The sequence below is a fragment of the Nasonia vitripennis genome (assembly GCF_009193385.2).
Source record: "Nasonia vitripennis strain AsymCx chromosome 1 unlocalized genomic scaffold, Nvit_psr_1.1 chr1_random0003, whole genome shotgun sequence".
In the NCBI taxonomy this organism is placed as follows: Eukaryota; Metazoa; Arthropoda; class Insecta; order Hymenoptera; family Pteromalidae; genus Nasonia; species Nasonia vitripennis.
The window spans coordinates 1,850,400-1,872,277 of record NW_022279589.1 but is presented as its reverse complement, the minus strand read 5'-3'; the positions used below and the strand labels follow the sequence as shown (position 1 = coordinate 1,872,277).

At 40.6% G+C, this 21,878-nt stretch overlaps 1 protein-coding gene across 7 annotated transcripts in view; it reads right to left on the bottom strand.

Annotated features, from left to right (window-relative positions):
• The window catches only part of LOC100119226 (glycogen [starch] synthase), a 489,541-nt gene that overhangs the window by 410,503 nt on the left and 57,160 nt on the right, over positions 1 to 21,878 (bottom strand). For all 7 annotated transcript variants that reach the window (XM_032601246.1, XM_031930050.2, XM_032601245.1 and 4 more), the window contains one exon: positions 13,677 to 13,831. In XM_032601246.1, the coding sequence (XP_032457137.1) occupies positions 13,677 to 13,812 (136 nt within the window). In that variant the 5' untranslated portion in view covers positions 13,813 to 13,831. The remainder of the gene's footprint in view (positions 1 to 13,676; positions 13,832 to 21,878) is intronic.

Below are 21,878 nucleotides of genomic sequence, written 5' to 3'. Positions count from 1 at the left end.
GACGATTTCCTTGCTGAAATCGAATACTGCGTTCGCTGCACGCATCTCGCTGTGCCACAGCAAGAACTGCTCGCGCTCGCTCGACGACATAGTGTGGGGCTAATAATAGTGCGCATCCTGTATGGCGTTATTATTCGGCATTATTCGAGGTGTTAAAAAGGTGCGGAAAACAGCCTTTTTTCGTAGTCTCACCTAAACTAAATGTAGCAGGTAACGCGGCCAACTTCATTTGAAAAGAGCTGAGACTTTCGATGAACTTTGTGCGTCCATACCGGATGCACAGTATTTTTTGACCATTCAGTATGATGCTTGGCACGCAATTTATTTTACGTTCGACAAGCCGTCGTAAAACAAATTGCGCATCGTACCCTCGTGCGTTGTGCGCGATGCATATTATATTTTCAAAGTCCGTTTTGTTGCGTGCTACAAGCTGAAGCAGCTGACCAACAGGATCTTCGGTAAATACATGCTCGCGCACACCGCACGAAGGACACCATTCAGAAATGTCGTCAGACCTTACGCACTCCGTGCAGACTTTCTGTGCAATACAAACATTCGGGACGTGCATCTTTATGCTTTCATCGACTCGATACGATGCTTCTTGCATCGTTTCCAGATCGTAGAAAACATAAAGATATTTTTTCGCTTAAGCATCAGTTTTTTTCGGCTGTATAAAACAGTGTTGATTATAACCGTGTATCGACTTGCAATGTCGACACCAATTTATGCTGCACTCATGCTTACCGCACTGCCGGTCCAAGCTTTTGCAGCAGGTAAGACAAATCTGCAGCACATCGCACGATCGCTTGTGCTTCGCTTTGTATGATCCCGCAACCGAATGGTTGCGAAAACATATATCGCCGAAAAAACTGCGATTGCACGATGCACATTTTTGCAAAGCATCGTTCTCGCTACAGGGTGGCGAGACGAAGCAGCGCGAACACAGCTGCCGACAGTTGTAATCCTCGATATTACTGTAGCCGCGATTGCAAAAAGTACAGAAAAATTTTGCCTTGGCAGTTCCAAAAATATTGACGATCACGTCGTAATGAAGCTCGGAGTAGAGCAAAAAAATTACGGTTGTGCAGGCATCGCTGCGTCCGTCAAAAAATGGTGCTTCACCGCTGTCCTTCAAGTCTTTCTCGTAAGCAACTAAAGCTGTACCACGAGCAGTAAAATAATGCTGGAATTGAGGAAGCTCTTGTACACCATAACCTTCGCGAGGTACGAGAACACCGGCATCCTGTTACAATTTTACAGCTCGCTTATGCTGTAGTTGCCTACGACCGTCGCGGATGACGCTCAACTCGGCTCGCATCGCCGGGGTATCGCTCGTCTGAAGCGCGATTTTCGCCTCGCCTACAACGAGCGCTCTCGGCAGAGAGAGATTGTCACGATTGCTGATCTAAATGATGGACCGTTGAGAAACGCTGTCGACGGTCACGTTTTTCCGTCGAGAGCCACCTGCACCTACAGGCATCTCTACGACGGTCAAACAAACGGTAAATGACTCGTCGACTCGAAAATTTGCGTTGCTCTGAACGAGTCCAGACACCACAGACCATAAATCATCGCCAGTCAGCGCGCTCACGAGACGATACGAGAGCCCGGCCGACCCGTTTGCGAAATATTCGCTAGAGATTGAAACACCGACGCCATCGCTCCCGCTTTTGATAAGAGTTAGCAAATACTCGTAAATGTTGCGTATTGCTAACTCAACCCAGCTGAGCATGTTGGTCCCACGCGGCGGTGTTTTAATCCGTAGCGTCAGACGGCGAGCGTCTGTACGGAATTTCCGTACGCGATGCACCGTATTCGCAATAATTTCGAAGCGACGATAACGCTCATCGTCACGAGCTTCCTCCTCCTCCTTCTGATCCGAATCAGAAGCTGCAGCAGAACCACTTATAATACTATTGTTCGGCAACGGTGCCTCTTCACCCGAGGTATCAACGCCGTCACCGCCGCCGCCGCCGCCTACTTGTGATATGCCGCGTGCTGTGCTGTCATCGATGATCGGGTGACCCGCATCGTAGAACCCCACCTCCTGCAACATCGACAATGTAGGGCTCAGCACTGTTGAAAAGTCCGATGATATTGCCGGCGATGATGGGCCCTCTTCCTCGCTGCTGCTGCTGACATTATCGTCATCGACTGCAAAGAAGCGAGCCTTCGTTCTTCCGCACGACCGTTGTAACATTGAATGATGTCGCTGAACAACTCGGACATCTCGAACGCAGTCATAGAAAATAACTCGTCTGCTGATTTTTCAAGTAAGTTGTTTAACCAACGTACATCCTGCGCACGACCGTTATTCACGATTCGTAGCGCAGCAGCTTGAAAAATCATAGCCGCGTCATTTTGTGGATCTGCATCCGGACAGGGCTCCATGCCTTCGTTCAGACGTCGTCTGATAACTTAAAAAATTATTATTGTTAGTAATAATAATTTTTTAAGAAAATTTAAAAGTTAAAAAAAAATGTCTCTTACTTTCATTAATACGACGGTCGAACGAGCTGTATTGATCGAAGCGTGCATACGGATTCATCGCAACTTCCTCAGCGGTCTCATCCCGAGTCGCAAAGCCCTCGAAAACCTCGGCTCTCGTAGTAACAAACTCGGGAGCTGGCTCGTAGCGGAACGAGAGCAGAATCATCGCAGCCTCCATCGTTTGCTCGCTACCTCTCAGCGGTGCTGGAGCGCCCGCTCTGTAGACAGCCTGCTCGGAGACGCCAGGCCGATCATCGCCGTGACCGCTGTCCTCTATCTCGCTCTCGGCATCATCCTCCACGCGCTCCTCCATAGGAGCTTGTATATCCTCCTGCTCCTCCTGTTCCTGCTCCTCTTGCTCCTCCTCCTCCTCCCCCTCATTCTCCTCCTCGGATGAAGTGGCTCGCTGTGGTGAAGGAGGTGACGACACAACAAACAGCGTTATGTCGCTGTCGCTCTCCTCAGCGTCCTCTTACAGGGTAATTCGAGCTGCAAGAAGAAAAAAATAAAGTACTAATATTTTTTTTAAAAACTGATTGTAGGGAACACTGTAAACACTTACCATGTTCCTCGATAATATGCCTCAGACAGTACACATCGCGTGCACCGCGTTCCACCAAGAAACTGCCGACGATTTTTATCACAACACTAGAATGTTTAAAGTATCTCTGATAAAAATCGGCGATCCAATGGTACGAGCAATGCGTCCGCAAGCAGCGCAGCTCGCGTTGCAGCCTCTCTTCGCACATCCGATGAACGCGCACGTACCACTCGCAGGTACACTTCCTCTGCACAGGTAGGTGACGACCCATGAGCGCGTTGGCTACGCGCAGGATCGCATCGCGAACTTCGTTCGTAGCTCTGGACATTTCTGCGACACGTGGTAAGCTGACTCTCTCAATGACACGCATTTCGAGAGACTGATGACTGCGCTAGCGTACGGAGGAGTTTTGTAGACGGCTTAGGGCTGATATAAAAATATCATGCCTTTCTTAGGAGTGATTTCATCGAATAAGAAGATCGCAGAGCAGAAAAACCGTTAAAAAGGGGGATTTGTTTTAAAACAGCGCATATTACAGCCATAGCTGAGAAATCCAGACTGCCACCAGTGATCGAAAGAAATAAATCCGATACCGCTGTTTGCGCTTTAGGCACGTAGCAGTCATAAATCTTAGACGGATAGCGGACGTCTCAGAGAACGGACCGTCGCCACCGCTAGATCCGGCGACACGGACCGAACCGTTTTTTATGACTCTACGGCTGACCCTTTTTAATATCTCTTACCGGACACCTGTAATCTCTGTACAAACAGTTTACACTTATTCTTAAGTGTCTACCGGACATCCGATGATTCGTTCTCTGCTTAGTTTTGAAAACTTATCCGTTGGCGATAATAAAACAAAGCCCGAATCCATGATCACACGATACTTCCTGGAGCTGATTCGCGAGACATTGGGAACCTTTCTTTCGCTCTCACCCGTCTCCGATTTTTTCTGATAAGCCCACGACACTGGAGCTCGAGTGTATACAAATAATCTATTCCGAGTAAAGCGTTACCAACGGTCTTGCATTCTTAAGACAACGAACGTCGTTAAAAGGCAAAGAGTGGAGAGGTGCGGTCCTCGTCTACCTACGTGCAGACATTTTTGCCAACGGCTTACGTTTATGACACGGCTCGTACCGATCAGAACGCTCTGAGTCCCTACAGAGAGCACACACGTGGCCACCATCATGGCAGAATTGATAAAATTAGCAGCCCAACGCGATGCGCTTCTCGCAAGTATCGAAGCTAAAAAACGTACAATGGAGAAGCTGAACGGCCAGCTCGAGTGCTACCAGCAGAGAATGCTGGACATGTCAGCGCTGTTACAGCAAAAACAGCAAGAAGCCGAGCGAAAGGCTTCTCTGGCGGTACAGTTTGTGCCGATCAACGTGAGGTGCAGAGTGTGCATCACCAACTGTTCGGAGCACGACGTGGGACAGCCCTGCCGTGCATCCAGGATACGGATTCGCCGAGATCGCCTTCGTCTCCACCATTATCAGCAGGCAACGACAACGACGGTGACGACAACAACGTCCAAGGTATGCCACCGACAGCACGCCGCAACCGCAGCGTACCTTACAACTTTCATCGGATGCCTACTCCGCCGAAAGAGTTGATGCCTGGTTTACTGCGAGAAGGGCCCACACGTCAACTGCGCCAACAACGCGCCACTTGCAAGTGTAGGTGTATCGCTTGTTTGTAATTTATAGCGTAGAAATTTAGTGTGTGTGTGTGTGTGTGCGCGCGGGTGTGTAAGTATGTTTGTGTGTGCGTGCGCGCGCGTTCGTGTGTCATTTTATTATTTCATTACCTTGTAAGCTGAGTCATTTTATTACTCGTACGCGTTTTTTAGTACATAAATATTGTGCCAGAATTTTTCTTTTTATGCAAAGCACAGGTAGACGGCGCCTTTGGCGGGCGCGCGCGAGTATGGCGTAGAGAGGGCAGAGAGAGAGAGAGAGAGAGAGAGAAGCGGGTCCGGTACAGCAGCATCGGGAGCCACCGCGCCAGAGCTCAGGGGCTGCTATAGTGTAAAAGGAGAGGGGGGTTACGGGCTGGTATAGCGAGAGTCGCGCACGTGCGTTCGAGCTCGGGGCCGGTATGGAGTAGACGGCGAGATAGAGAGAGAGAGAGAGAGAGAGTCGCGCTCGGGTCTGCTTGGGGTAAAAGGGGGAGGGCTGGCATAGCTCGTATGCGTAATATAGCTTTTGTTTAAACATTATTTATAATTATTTATAAATAAACAAATAAAAGTCACCCATCGATGACAGACTTTTTGTTTATGACAGTAGCGGTCGTAAATCATGTTTATTAATCTTATCAGCTACTGTTGATATAAACATGGGCTGATGTTTACATAAACAACTGGCGTTAGCCACGGGACTGGTGACGTCACTCTAGGCCACGCCCAGTCTCTCCATACCAGCCCATATACTACTATTACATAACTCGGTGGCGATTATATTAGAAAAGAAACTACATCCGATAATCTTGTATTGCGATAACATGTCAGCAATGTCATGCGCTAAAGTAAACGGTAGAAATAGATTAAGACACATGGTTGTGCGAAGAGAGCATTATGTTAAAGAATGCGTGAACAGCAACTATAGATAAATTAAATGGGTTAAATCTCAATGTCAACTATCTGATATATTTACAGCTTATTGCTTTACCTGTTCAATTGCATGTTAACTTATTAAAACACATAATGAATATACTCACCCTGTATAACTTATATATTTCTCATGTTTGTTTAGATTCTCCAGAAGAAAAGCCAACTGACCCTAGTTCTAGGAGACAAAGAGTTCTGGGCTTGAGGAAGATCCTCAAGTGAGAGGAAGTGTTGGGTGTGAAGCCCGTAGCCACTTGGGCCTCTCCCTTCCGGTCTCTGCGCACGCGCGGGTCGTTAACGTATCGGCGCTCGCTTCCGTGCGGTCAGTATGTACCTGCATCTCAGAGAGAGAGAGAGAGAGAGAGAGAGAGAGAGAGAGAGAGAGAGAGAGAGAGAGAGAGAGAGAGAGCACATGAATCACGCGGCCTGCCGTTTTGTACATCGAACTAAAATTTTAAATCGTCAAACGTTGAACAGAAAATTGAAGGTTTAGTTATAACTGTTATAAACCGTTAAGTTCTAGACTTACGAGAGATTGTCGCATAGAGATGTTTATTGTTGCGAGCATGGATGCTATGTTGCGAGCAACGATTTGTCGCTTGTCGCCCATTAGACACCAAGAAAACATAAGGCCAAGGGAAGTGGAAACCGTTAAAATGTAGTCGGAGTATAAACCTGTATATACGCAAGGAGCATACATGAGTCCACGTTCCGGCCGTATGTGCCGCTACAGGGATATGACGCCACCTAATCGTAGGAACAATCAGTGTGGTCCTACCCGTGCGTAGCAACGGCGCCTGTAGTCTCTCGTGCAGCTAAGCGCCACATCCCCGGCTCTTATGCGCTTCTGATACCTACCAGCTTTCCGCGGCTCCGCGATTTTCTTAATTCAACGGAGAAAAGGTTATTTTTTGCGAACGCGATGTTAGTTAATTGTATCAATTTAAATGTGTTGTTATAATCTCTAAAAAAAAATTAACTTTTAAAAAAGTAAAAAGTTAGGCAAGTTTGATATATTTCGCAACAAAATTACAGATTGAAAAGTACTAAGATCAATCAAACAAAGTCAAGTTTATTATATTTAATCATGATGAAGCAAGGAACAACTCTCAAGATAATTACTACGTAACTTGCCATGCCCGTTTAATTTTGTTTATTAGTGAACAACTAAAATTTCCTTTTATGTATTAGAACGTCATACAAACACCATAAGTACAATGAAACGGGCATGGCAAGTTACGTAGTAATTATCTTGAGAGTTGTTCCTTGCTTCATCACGATTAAATATAATAAACTTGACTTTGTTTGATTGATCTTAGTACTTTTCAATCTGTAATTTTGTTGCGAAATATATCAAACTTGCCTAACTTTTTACTTTTTTAAAAGTTAATTTTTTTTTAGAGATTTCAATCCTTTTTAGTAAATTTTTTTGAGTATTTCATATTCGACGTCGTAGAAATAAAATATAAGCATATTTAGCACCTTTAGATCAAAGCTTTTTTGTAACATTTTTATCACTAACATGAGATCACTGATTGTTCTGATATACACCACCCTCGAATTATTTCTACGCCTAGACACCAAAAACCACGGCGCGAACTACCCAGACCTCGTTATCGGCCACCCTGTACACCTAGACGCCGTCATCGTATGATTTATCGTATGATTATCGTACCACCTAGACGTTGTCATCAACCACCCTATTTATCTAGACACCTTCCTTGAAAGATTTTTACACCAAAACACCGAATACTACGGAGCACACATTTATAATTCAAGCAGAGTAGCAGACAATGTATGCTGAATAGCTTGTGCGGCCAACTTCACAGTCTAACCACTCGGTCAAACTGCACGCAGCTAACTTAACGGTCTTACCACTTTTTGGACTGAAGAAAAATTAAGCAAGTGATTTCAGCATTTTTGTTCACCTGCATACTTGTTTATTATGTTAAAGCTGGTTTATTGCCGATATTTTGGTTTAAAATCATAGTTTGGCATACCAGTATAAACATTTATCAAAATTAGCTGGGTACATGAATGATAAATAATTTATTTCCTTAATTGAAAATTCGAGAGACCAATATAGAAGTAAATAGTGTCACGGGCGCCGCGGCGTCGTCTGCTTCTCAAACTCGCCTTCGTGGCGCTCCCGCGCCACTTGATAATGTATGTGTAGCATTTATGAAAATTTTAATGTATAATTATTGTATAATGTTATGTATATTAAAACATTATATTTATTATTTAAATTTAAATTTAATTCGAAGAATTTATTGTTATTGAGTATATTATGTAGTTTTGAAAAAATATATTTATTTTGATGCGATGTGATGTATTAAACATAATACCGAACGGGTTAGATTCTATTTACGACGGACTAAACATCAGAAAAAAGGACTAAATTTGATGTCAAGGCACAACTACATCACTATAGACGATAAATGGGAAATTGTGAAATGTTCGTCACGGTGACGGTCATAGTTTTTTAGATGTTCTTCAGATCCAGATCTGACAATGAGACGAATTAACTTAAGAAAAGCGTGATATAATATAGATATCAATGTCATGTTGATTGAACTGCTTCGATTGGTTGTTAGAGTCATACAACAGATATATTATGATTGTTTTAACTCAGTTTTCTAATATACTTATCACGGGATCTGTTGCCATATTATGGCGCGTTTATCAAAGTTACTATGTCAGTTCTGTCTATTTATTACTTAATACTATACATTTAATTGTAAACTAATATAAAAATATAAGTTAATAACATTAAAGTCTTCAATTTAAGTTGAATATAATAAGAAGATAATTTTAAAATTATAAGTTAAAAAAATATTAAATAAAAAAGTATATTAATTGTTAGGTGGAAACTCGAAGTTTCCCCTTTTTAAATAATAATTTCTGAGCCTGCGTATCTCTTTCCTCTACAGGAAAGTGCTCCTAAAGATTGGTCAGATCCTCAGTAAACCAAAGCAATATTGACTACTCCTTTCTCGTTCGAATGTAATTTGAACACTTAAGTAAAAATCTTACCTTTTATTGTCATTTGTTACGGTCGCACATTGTAGTTGGATTGAATTCTTTTCAAAAAAGAATGCCGAATAAATCTCTGGTTCAAGTTTTCTTCTTCTCACTTTATTCTTGAATTTCTTTGCAAAGGGGCTATGGTACAAATATAATACTCGGCCAAGTAACAATGTAATTTCGATAAATCTGTTTTATTTTCTAAAAGGAGACTCTGATGTGATGAACCAAAAATATTTGACATTATTTAACTCAAAAATTTAGCAAGAGATCTAGGTGTGAAAATCTGAACAAAGCGCTATTGAGCCTGACTAAAATGAATCTATGTCTCTGAATAATATCTGATGAAAAATCTAAGAGTCCGCCGGCTTCTGCGCCCGATTACGAAGTGAGAGAGCAGAGTGGCTTGAGGGCGCTTGGAAGTGGTTCCGGACCTCCCACGCCGCCGCCAGCTTACTTCTTGTCAGGCGCATTACAATGTCAGCGCTTGTTGCACTCATTAGGCCTTACGGGGCCTGGCAACTAGTTGCGCGCCGAAACTGTAACGTAGCTCCGCACGTGCGCCTCTAGCCATTGGCGGGGAAGTTGTTTGGATCAGCGTGATTCTTAGCCACTTGATACTTTTGTGGCCTTGAGTCTCGTTGTACTTTTATACGTGTGAAACTTTCCCGAAGCCACACTTGAAATTATTGTTTCCAATGTGGATTGAGAAAGTTGTCACGTAACATTAATATACATGGCAGCCGGCAGGGTAAATTGCGTACGTTATCATACTAATAATAATATTTATTATTTTAATATTATGGTTTAGTGTTGATTAAATATAAGTGTGTATATATATATATATATATATATATTTTATTTTTAATATACTTCCTTTTTTTAAAACACCATTTATTGTTTTTCATTATTTAATATATTTAGTCTTAATAAAAATGGTATATTTTATATCTAAGACGAAAATCACTGGTAAAATTTTTACTCGTCCAGTATTTTAGGTTGTTAAACAATAACCAATTCTCTTCGTGTATTTTACACGATAAAAACTGGGTAAAATTGGTCCGTAATTTAAGTTACACATTTTTTACTGGTACATAACCATTCGACACTTATCATTATAGCAAATAGCGTAACAGGGTCTATGATACAATGCACTATAAGTATACAACAAATGTACCAAAAAAAACTACAGCAGACAATGTCATAAGTATATGATCTGCGTTAGAATTACAGAAAGACCAAAATTGCAAGTCCAGGAAAATGTCATCTTTACCTAAAAATATTGCAAAATCACATCCTGAATGGCGAAACATGGTTTAACATATAATGCTCTAAGGCTACAACTAATGTGCCAAAAAAAAGTTTTCACTTCCAGTAGACAATGTCCAGGTATCAAAATCACCTCCCGGATGGCGAGACATGGTCTATAATACAACGCACTACGTATACAACAAATATACTGAAAAAAATTTTCACTTCCTGTAGATGATGTCCAGGTGTCAGGATGATCCTGAGGTTAACCCATCATAGTTATGGTAAATGATATATGGTGCTACCTTTAAATTACACCAAATTTAACTACCGAAAAACCTTATTTATAATCATAAGTATATTATTAGTGTTGAAATTTCAGGAAAACTAAAATTCCAAGAAGTCCAGAAAAATCCGGAATGTGCTATATTTCATCTTTACATTAAAATATTGCGATATAGGTGCACTAAAGAAAAAAAAATAAACCAGTAGGAATATTCTTAGATATTAGGACTCATGTGACAGTTAAAAAAATTTTGATTAGAATTGGAAGAATTTGAATAAATTGAACTTGTAATGACGTTTTGGATAGAAATTTAAGAAAATTAATATTATGTAGATGTAGATGTAGATTACATGAGAAGTTTAGTATCAGAAAAATATAACAAAACCATGTATGTAAATTTAGTAAAACTAACTAATAAAGAGAACTAACATAGGGCACATGATCATGTAAATTTTCAGTATTTGACTAAATTAGTAAATAGCGAATTAGTTGAAGAATTGCCAAATAATATCGCAATCGCAGATATGAAAATTGCAAATTATATTGAAAGAAATATAGCGAATGTATCTTAAAAAAAAAAAAAAAAAACAGAACAAATGCAACTAAAATTTTAGAATAAATTCATACTGATTTGAATAGTCCACATAATACGGTCGGTTATAGAGGAGCAAAATATTTTTTACATTTGTTGATGAGTATAGCAAATGCACTAAAAATGTTTGATTTAAAAGTAAAGCAGAAACAGCAAGTTGTTCAGAAGAATTTGTAAATTTCGTTGAAAATAAATTAACAAACGAGTGAAGAAAATGCGTTAAAATAATGTCAATGAATACTGAAATAAGAAAATCTATGATTGTGTAAAGACAAAAGGACTCGAACTGTTGTCATGTCCACCCAACGTTAATAAATAATATATCTGCAATAGACATGGGCAGATGCTTAATGAGAGAAGCAAATATTCACAGGCGTTATTGGCAAGGAATTATGAAAAACGTAGCTTACTTAAAAAATCGTACAAGTGCAAATTCAGGTGGAAATAAAACGATATATAAAATGTTTTTGGAGTTTTTATAGATTTCCAGAAGCTTTGTGAATAAGTAAATAAGCCGATAAAGCGCAATTAGGCACACTAGTAGGTTAGGATACAAATGGATACAGAATTTTATTCAATGTTCCAATGGAAATAAATGCTGTGCCAATGTGTGCCAAATAATGCCAAAACCGTGCTATACTGTGCCAAATTATATAAATTTCGGACATTTTGAACGGTTTCAGCAGAGTTTGGCACAGTTGACAGTACAGCGCAGTTTTTCCTCAGTTTGGCACAATAATGGCATAGAATAGCACAATATTGTCACAGATTAATTATTTTATACATATATAATATATGTTAATTTTATACAAATAAATTATTATACATACATATATAACAATTATTAAATTCAATGTAATACCTATATTAATTTTTGCTAAACTGTAGTACTAATTTGTGCTAAATTAGATTAAGCAACAAAGGTTTTATTATGTATATAAAAATATGTGTATGTGAGCCATTCTACGAGAAGTCGGACACTTCGCGGTCAAGAAATCAAGCTCATTTAATTTTGAGGGCGCACTGACCAGACCAAATTTTTGAAGTGAATACTTCTATAGGCTCGCCGGGTACACATTTTACTGAGCGGCGACCGTCACGACGGCGCGATAGACCGATCGTCATGAAAGCAGCGTCAGCTCTATCCTCCAACCATTTGAAGTGAGATAGAAAGAATAGTGTTTCATTTTTCAATATCTGCTTTATTATTACTGATGTTGTGTTTCACTAAATTTGAAAGATGTTATAAGTTTATTTGACAATGTTATTAATTTTTATCAAATCAAACAATTCATATTAGGAACTATCAACCAACGGGTTTATCAAGTATGTTCATAGTAGTGTAGAATACCGCCAGTAAATTAACAATGACATTAGGAAAACAATGAAATTATAAATCGTATTAAAGAATAATTTGATAAATTTATTCCAAAAACATAATTGCCATTTAACTATTTGATTTCATATATTTCTTTACCATAGTTTGTCACTTATATAGATAATTATTTAAATAAATTATATATTCATCAAATAAAAAATACCTATCTTTTGAGAAACGTTTTATTTAGATTTCACGAATTTTTAAGGGTAATCAATAATTATAATAAAAACTATCCTCTCTATAGATATATTACATTATTCCTCATTAACTTAAAAAAGAATTATCAAACCATTGTTAATATAGTGAGTATTAGCTATAGTTCAAAAGCAACCATCAAATAAGATTTGTGAAATAAATAGATGTACACGATAGAATATATCTCCACAGCAATACCTACAACCAGTATCCACATATACCTCATAAACTACGGAGTGATGAGTGACCCCCGAAACCCTTGAGTCACGAGTTTCGACTTATTATGTAACAAATTCCCATAAAACTCTTGGAAACGACGTTCATACTGTCCACCGTAGGCACTAGGTACCTTAGAGATGGTTGCCGTCGCGATATTCGTGTTCAGCGACCCCAAAAACCCCCGCGTAACGAGTTTCGACTTATTATGTTACAAATTTCCCTGAAACTCTCGAAGATGACGTTGATACTGTCCACCCTGGGCACCAGGTACCTCGGAGGCCGTTGCTGTCACAATATTCGTGTTCAGCGACCTCAAAAACCCCCGAGTAGCAAAGCTGGACTCATTTTAATAAATGCTATGCACCGAATGCGTCTTTTTATTATGTATACATTTTTTTTCTAATTCGATTTGATTTTTCGCGCCACGGAAGTTTCGAGGATAAGAAAGAAAGTTGGGAGAAGAAAAAAAAAATTGAAAAGAAAAACACAACACAAAATATTGGTCAGCTATAGAATGAGAACCGATCGTTCATTCATTTTTTACACAACATTTTTAAAATAAAAGTTCTTTTAATATCTTCGAAAGTAACATTGATTCGCCTGATGAAACAACGTATTTCAATAAGATATAAATGTTTGAATATTTTGTGGATCTGGATATTAACAAAAAATTTGTTACTTTTTAAAGTGTTTTTGTTGGTTATTTTCAGACAACTTTTTTAAATAATATTTTTTTTTTAACCCTACACTCATCTGGAAACTATATGTGTTTGAAGCATATCTATTAGTATAAAAGTGCCCTTCGAAGCACAAATCTTAAGTAAGTTTGCGGTAGCTGAAAAATGGAAATTCTGAATTTTGGCCTTCGAAGAATTGTCATACCGGATAATATAACACATATAAACATGGTTTTATGTTTCTTAGTGTTTCGAAAAGTTGCCAAAATAATACAATCAACAATATTCTATCTTCAAAACTAAGTTGGATAGGGCTATTTAGCTAACCGCAAAAGTTATTGCACGGCTGTTTAAAATGTTTGTATGTATGCACATGTACTAATTAATTTAATAAGATATATACCTTTATTCGCTGCTTCCCAAGATACTTCAAAATTCCATCTGTTTTCTTGTTCGGGATTTTCATTTGGACTCATGTAGTCAAGTAGCTCCTGATTACTACCCAACCGGTAAAAACGCTTGCTTGCATTCCGGGACATTTTCTATAGTCTCTGATGACTGTAAATATAACAAATATATTTAATGAGTTTATTAATAAATAAACGGGTGGCTTTTCGAACTGTAAAGTTCATGACCTCACATTGTATTATGTTGTGTTTCTAGATAAATTTCAGCGTTCTAAAATTGTTAGGGTAGGCTCATTATATCTATGTCTTTCTTGATTTTAGTGTCGTAGATTTCCATTAAATTAAAATAGAAAAAATCGGATTGTGATCTCAGGACGAACTCATGATCTTAGAGCGTATGGCAGGTGGTTTACCGAGGGTCATTTCCGCTTTCTGATAAGTCTAGTAATACAAGGAAATAAATTATTTCAGGGAAAATTGCACCAGCGGCTGACAAACACTGCTTGAACTGGTTGACGAGAAAAATTAAAAATGCAGAAAATGTCGTTACTCAGAGTTCTGCCAGTACTAGAGATTGCGTTACTACTGCGCCACGTCGCTTTCACGCCATTGAATACCAACCGATAGTTACAAGTTTTAACCCCCCTCGATGGATCGCCACCTTGCCGTGTGCCCAATGGGCCGGTGAGGGGGCTCCTCTGGTCGATTGTGCGGCGGATCTCGGACCTGGACCCGATGATAGAGAGTGAATGTTTTTGGCTGTATCTAATTCCCTGTAAAACAGGCTTTCAAATGTATTTGGATTCCCGTAAAAAGAGCTCTCACTCGAGTGTGAAATCCCCCTAAAAAGGGCTCTCCCTTACTTCAGACTCTCAACGGGCCTGGGGGCGAGACTCGCTCAACTCTCCTCGTCTCAGAGGTAGGATAGCAAAAACTGCCTGGCAGACCAACTAGAGGCTAGGAGCAATCCCCCAACCAGGCGAAGGCGGTAGTGCCGGTTGGAAAACACAACACATGAACACACATGTTACACCTTAACACTCACACACTGCTGACCCCAAAGCTGCCCTCGGGCACGTATGGGCTTGGTCCACACACCCGTAAAACGAACAAAACAAAATGGATAAGAATATAATACAGGAAACGGTTGCAAAAGTGCCAGCAACAAAGGTGCTCCCCAGCTCAAGCCAAGTCCATACGGACCGTATTTTTGAAGACCGGGCGGCTGTCGGCAAGACGGCAAGTACCGGTGTAAGTTCCCAGAAGAGTCACCGGGCGACTGCGGAATCCGCCCCAGCGGCAAATACCAGTGCCACCTCGGGAACAGAAAACAGTATGAAAAAGAAAAGAAACAGGCACGCTAATAGAAAGCTAGCCTCGGGAGCAAAGCTAAGGACGAAGCGTCTGGAGGGCGCTCCTGGGGGTCTTAAGTTGGGACCCCTGCGGGCGCGTCCAAAAGACAGCACTCCGATAGCTCCACCCCGAGGGAGCTTAAAAAGAGGTTGGTCGAGGACACTCCAAAAAGCTACAGCCGGGCGGTGGCAACCGACTTAAAGGTGGCCATCGTTCCGGTAGAGCACCTTGACGAGGACCAGGAAAAGAAGGTCCTAGAGGCCTTGGAGGGGAAGATTGATGAAGCCCTGGTCGGGGGCTATTTTCCAAGTTTCTTGGACAATTGGTTCCAGAGGGGTGCACAGATCTTCTACTGCAAGGACCGAAGGGACAAGGAGTGGTTACACAGTAATGCTAATAAATGGTCGTGTGGGATGGGCACCCAACTCAAGGTTATTGGGATGGGAGACCTCGAAAAGCTAGTCAGAGCGATGATCTACGCCCCCGGGGTGCATACTCCGGAGGTCGTGGTGAAGCGCTTAAAAAAGCAGCAACTCCACACTCACACCGGACTCTTGGGTAGTCGCCGAAACCAAAACGGTATCGGTGGGCACCGAGGGTAAAAAGAAGGAGAAGACGGCCATTAGGGTGCTGCTGGAAAGGACTGAGGTCAAGGCACTGAAGGCCCTTGACTTCAGACCTTTCTGTGATGGCGGCAGGGCGCATGTCGTCCCGTTCAATGAAAAGACGAAGAAAGAGCCGGGACAGACGGGAGTAGAGGTCATGGAGGTCGATCCCGGCCTTAATACGGTAAGTGCAGAGGTAGATGCAGGTAGCGGTGCTCTCGAGCAAGAAGGCTGATCGGGGGCAACGCAACAGCGTGAGCAATGTGTATGGTGCCGGATCTGTACCAGACACCACCGTAGAAATCACGCAAATCAATCTGCGCGATTGCAAGAGAGCCTTGGCCGTTCTGTCTAGACGTATGACGGGAGTGCGTACAGGTACTTGCCTAATCCAAGAACCTTATATTCACAACGGCAAAATAGCAGGCTGAAACCGAATAGGTACACTAATCAGCGGCAGTCCCGTCTCGGCTAGAACGTGCCTTATTGTTAAGGGGCTTCAGATAGAGATGGTACTAAAGCACTGCTCAAGGGATGTATGTACAGCTAGGGTAAGCTACAAGGGTACCGAAGGTGAACTGAAAGTCATTACACTGGAAAAAAAAACAGCCATTTTAACTGAACTCGCACCAGTAATCTGTCATTGTACGAAAACTCGCTAAAATTACCGTAGAGTTTAGCAGTTTTAAAGAATCAGTTCAGTCGTATTTGCTGGTGTCCCGCGTAAGCGACCAATTTTACAAATCGCGACTCGCCAAAACTACCAATGGCACACCGTTGTTCTTACTGAACAGTCGTTACGGTGGCAGAAAGGTTAAAATCACCGGACTTTACAGCAGAAACGACTGTGTTTTTTTTCAGTGTATGATTGCAGCAGCATACTTTCCTTATGAGAAAGAGTGCACACCAGAGGAAATGGTCGCATTAATCAGAGAATGCGAAGCCGAAGGCAATAAGCTTATAATGGGTTGTGACGCGAACGAAAATCACACATGTTGGGGCAGCGCTGACTGCAATTCTAGAAGAGAAAGTCTATTGGACTTATTAGCAGCAACGAACATGAACGATCTCAATACGGACAGCAGACCCACGTTCCAAAACGCCGTAAGGGAGGAGGTCATAGACATCACCCTGGCCTTCAGGAACGTGTGGTCCGAGGTTATGGACTGGAGAGTGTCGGAAGAAGTCTCTATGTCGGACCACTAACACATCGTGTTCAAACTTGGCGGACAAAGTACGCTCGATCAACTTATAAGGAACCCTAGGAAAACGATCTGGGTAAGATATAGAGAAAAACTTAAGGCTAAGATCAGTTACTTCCCTGTCACGTACGGGATAGCAGAGGACATCGATCACTGCAGTAGGATCCTAAGGGACATAATAATAAGTTCTTACGAGAACAATTGTGGAATAAGTCACTGGAGAAACGCAGGAAGAAAGTAAGGCAGCTATACAACCGGTCCAAGCACACGAAGAGTGACAAGGATAAACGGGCGTATAGAGCGGAGCAAAAGGAATATAAGAAGGAGATCGAAAAGGCAGGGGTGAAGAGTTGAAAGCGATACTGCAAAAGCCGAAGCACGGTATTAGACACGGCCAGGCTGTGCAGTGTCCTGCAACACCCGAAGAAGCCACTGACAGACTCGATTAGATTGGTAACGGGAAACTGGGCAAAGAATGGACAGAAGGCCCTAAAAGGCCTGATGGAAACCCACCTTCCAGACCTTAGGGAAGGAGTGAGGTCAGAAGCCGTTCAGCTAATGGCCCGCGGAGAGGACTGAAGACTGGCGAAACGAGCAATAGACAAGGCAAGGATAAGGTGGGCCATAGGGACGTTCGAGCCCTACAAGGCGGCAGGTCTGGACGGCATTTTCCCGGTTCGGGTGCAACAGGGCATGGACTATTAGTCCCAGCCCTGTCTGGCTCTGAAATATGTGCCAGAAGAATGGGGACAGACGAGGGTGGCTTTCCTCCCCAAACCAGGTAAGACACATTACGCGGTCGCAAGGGACTTCAGGACAATCAGCATGACCTCGTTCTTTCTTGAAACTCTGGAAAGGCTGGTTGACAGATATATCAAAGAGTCATCACTAGTAGAAGCACCGCTGCACAGCAAGCAGCATGCCTACCAGACAGGAAAGTCAGTGGACACAGCGTTGGTGGACGCGGTTAGCTTCATTCAAAAGGGCATAAAGAACAGGGGTTTGGTATTGGTGGACATTTCTGGACATTAAAGGAACTTTAGCTAAGGTTAAAAAGCTTGGCATTGATTGCCTGAGTTGCCGAAGCTATAAACAAGGGTTTATAAAGTAATTACTTATGGTACAGAAGGCACAGCACAATGGGCTTTGCCTGAGTGCTCTACCGGCACGTCCCCGTGCAGGGGCTGCCGCAGTTCACCTTCACCCAACGGACTAAGGCTAAGACTACACGTTTTTAAAAACTTTAATTAGAAAACTTTAATTAGAAGAAAAAAATTAATATTAAATTGTTACAAGGAGGGTACGCCGAAAGATCGTAAGATGCTTTCTTTTTCAGCCGACCTTGAACAATAAGGCGGGCTAACGGGAGTAAGTAGTACGTTAATATTTAGTTGATAAATCGTGATAGTCAAAGAGCGTGTAAGAGACAAGTGCTGCCTGTCTGTATGTAGCTATAAGAAGCTTACGTTGGATGGGGGGGGGGGGGGGGGTGGTGAAAGAACTGTATTTAGAAGATGAAGAAAAGTCGAGAATGTGGAGCGGCGATGACGTTGCGCTTTCGTTCGCAGACACGACCGAAACGGGATCCGAGTGCCCCCTAGTATATCTTCCAGCACTAAGTCAACCGGTAGATAATTTGGTGGACCATGGTCGTTTGGCCGCTTGAGCGTCAAGGAACCGAGAAGGAGTGGACGGGAACACGGAGCTTGCCGAGAGCTCTGTCCGAGAGGGTAGGGAGGTCTGCACCGAGCCGAAGCCAGGAGACAACTGATGCTTGCGCCCGAGCGCGCCCCATACTTATAGACGTTCAGCGAGCAGCGCCGATACGCTAGTAGGAGTGGGGGTACTTGCGCGCAAGGGACTGTGTGGGAGAAGGAATTGGGTATGGAAGCAACTGTGCGCGGCAGTCGTTGAGAGGGGGGGTATCAAAATCTCATAACAACTTTATAAATTTCGAAAATTTTTGTAAATTTTTTGTCAACTTTAAAAATATTGCACTTTTAGTTTTAACCAAAATAACTATTTGTTTTTCTCCAAAACAATTAGATTTTTTCATGTGGGAAAGATCTGAAATTTACTAGTCTTTGCGGCAAATCTGAATCGTACTACTCTTTGTAGGGACCGACGAAATAATCCTTGATACTTTTTTATCCCGATTACAGTAGTGTTGATTACTGGTGCATTGGAAGAAGGAAAAAAGATAAGCATTAATAAATAAAAATAACGTATGATTTATTTTTCTTTATTTTATTCAAAAAATATTAATAAATTAATACAATATTTGTAAATCTCAGTACTTCTTGTAGCCTTAACTTTTTGGCATGGAATTTTTATTTGTGGAATATTTGTCGAAACAATTTGTTTATTATCTACTTTTATTCGTAGGTGCAAAGCAAGGCTCTCCACGATATGTATTACATTGTTTATTTCGATTGTGTCCAGCGTTAACATCCTCAGTGACGAGTGCGTTTAAAGCACTATTTTGACTCATTTTCGCTCTTGACAAATAGTATACGACAATATACGGACTAATTGTTTGGCCATACAAGTTATATATATATATATATATATATATATATATATATATATTCTATTCTATTACCTAAAGGAATGACAAGTCACAGAATTTTATATTACCTTTAGATCTTAATGAAGATAATGCATTTTTAAAATTATAGTCAGACAAAAAAAAATAAGAGAAATTGATGTAATAATATGTGATGAAGCTTGTATGATTCTAAGAAAAGCATTCAAAACTGTAGATACTGTTTTAAGGGGACCTCAAACTCTAACACCTGACTCTAACAACCTTCAAATTAAAAAAAAAAAAAAAACTAGTGATTGAATCATATTTTTATATGAAACTTAAATTGTTTAAATAATTGATTAAACAATGATGAAAGTTGAGTAGTACTGTAGAAAGCATTAAACATTTTTTATATTTACCATATGTCAGGTGCAACATGTCTTCAAAGGCCAAAATTCCCAATTTTCATTATTTCACTCGCCGCAGACTTACTTAAGATATGGGCATCTCAGAGCCCTTTTTTTTGGTAGAAATACTTAAAATACATATAATTAAAATTTAATTTTAAAAAGTTGCCTCCAGTTAAATAAAAAAAATTGAAAAAATTCCAAATATTATGTTTCAGTTATAGGTAACTTTTTTAAAATGTATGCAAAACTGTTGAGAGTAGGGGGTTCCACAGTTTGAAAGTTAATCTCAACATCAATAATATCGTGCTTGCTTGGGAACGTCGCCAGCGAATTGTTTATCGTTAGTATCAAGTAGCTTAGAATCGCTGAACAACTTCCCCGCCAACGACTAATGGCGCACGTGCGGAGCTGCGTTGCAGTTTCGGCGCGCAATCAGTTGCCAGGCCCCGTGAGGCCTAATGAGGGCAACAAGCGCCTACGCTATGATGCGGTGGAGAGGGAAGTAAGCTTGGTATGACGTGGGAGGACCAGAATCACTTCCGAGCGTCCCCAAGCCACGCTTCTCACTCATTTCATTTTTGAGCCGCAGAGCCAACGGACATTCAGATTTTTATACAGATATTAGTTTAGTCAGATTTTGAGTTCGATTTCTCAGATTTTGTTTCGCTATATTACGGCAGTTTAAGATAGTAGAGAAAAGTTATTGACCCAAGATTTAGTAGATTTGAAAAAAAGAAAGAAAAGAAACAACAATATTTTGATTTTCGACCCAGGAGACATTGTACACCAATTTTTCAATCAAGTAAAATAAATAACTAAAAGGGAAAAGAAGAACCAAACAATCTTAATTTTCATTTATTATCCCACATTTCGCCCCCAAGCAAAGTGGTGAGAATGTTTAATACCAGTTAATTTGTAATAAAACAGGAGAAGGGAACAATAGCCTAATCGTGGAAAAAACAGTCCTGATCTCGCTCTTCCTTGTCTCTGTATATGGACGGACGCACAAAAATCACCATAAAAAAATGGAGGTCTCACCGAGATTTTTTGCGTCTTGATCAAGCTTGATTTTTCTTCTCTTTTTTCATCTGATAATGCTTGCTAACGTTGAATGCCTCAAATATAAAATGTTTAATTAGACTATTGCATGATACGAATATACATATATAAAAAAAGTGATAAAATAAAAGAAAACGCGGTCGAATTCAGGGCCTCGTGGCGAAAGAAATAAAGAAAAATATCAATTTACATTGGCGTCGCATAGTACGTAGTAGTATAAAGTAGAGTCAGTATAAATTCAAGCATGCGGCCATTTCGGAAGCTCCGCAAATTTGAAAGTAGAACCACGTGTTGATTCCTTTTTTAGTATCCTAAATAAACAAGTAAACGTGTATTAAAAAAATTAAAGACATTGCGAGTTATCTACAATTTAAATTTTGCATTAAGTAAGAAACAAAGTAAAATCATTATCTTTTTTGCTTCTTCCTAGAGAAAGCTTTGTAATAGTAAAATTTTCAGTTTTACTAAAACTTCGTAGAAACGCATTTGGTGGTGTTTAGAGTTCGAATCATGTTTTTAGAATATGTCCGTGCGAATGGCTGCGTATGTGTATGTACGTATAGCGTTATGGTTCTATAACCACGCGACCGATCGTAATAAAATTTGACATGCATATATGTTTTCTGATTCTGAATTCGAGAAAAATTTATTTTATGATTCGTACCATTATTACAGCCATATTATAGCCATTTTTCAATTTAAAAAAAAATATTTTTACTTTTTTTATGATATGATCTATACAATATATTTAACAATAATGTATCTAAAAGAGCATAAAATTGCCTACTTTTTCAATTTTGTAAATTATAATAATAAAACATTTTAAAAACTTTGAAAACCTTGTAAAGTAAAAAGTGTAAGGGCCAATTCATGAACTCACTGAAAAAAGCACGGTGAGCAACAAGGGGGGATCGGATTTTTCAGACTCGGATGATGTTTTGAGTCACAAACATTATCCTCGCTTGAAAAATCCAATTTTCCCCCTTAGTTGAACGATGTACTATAATTAAGTTGGGATTTTGACAAATAGATCTTTTGCTTA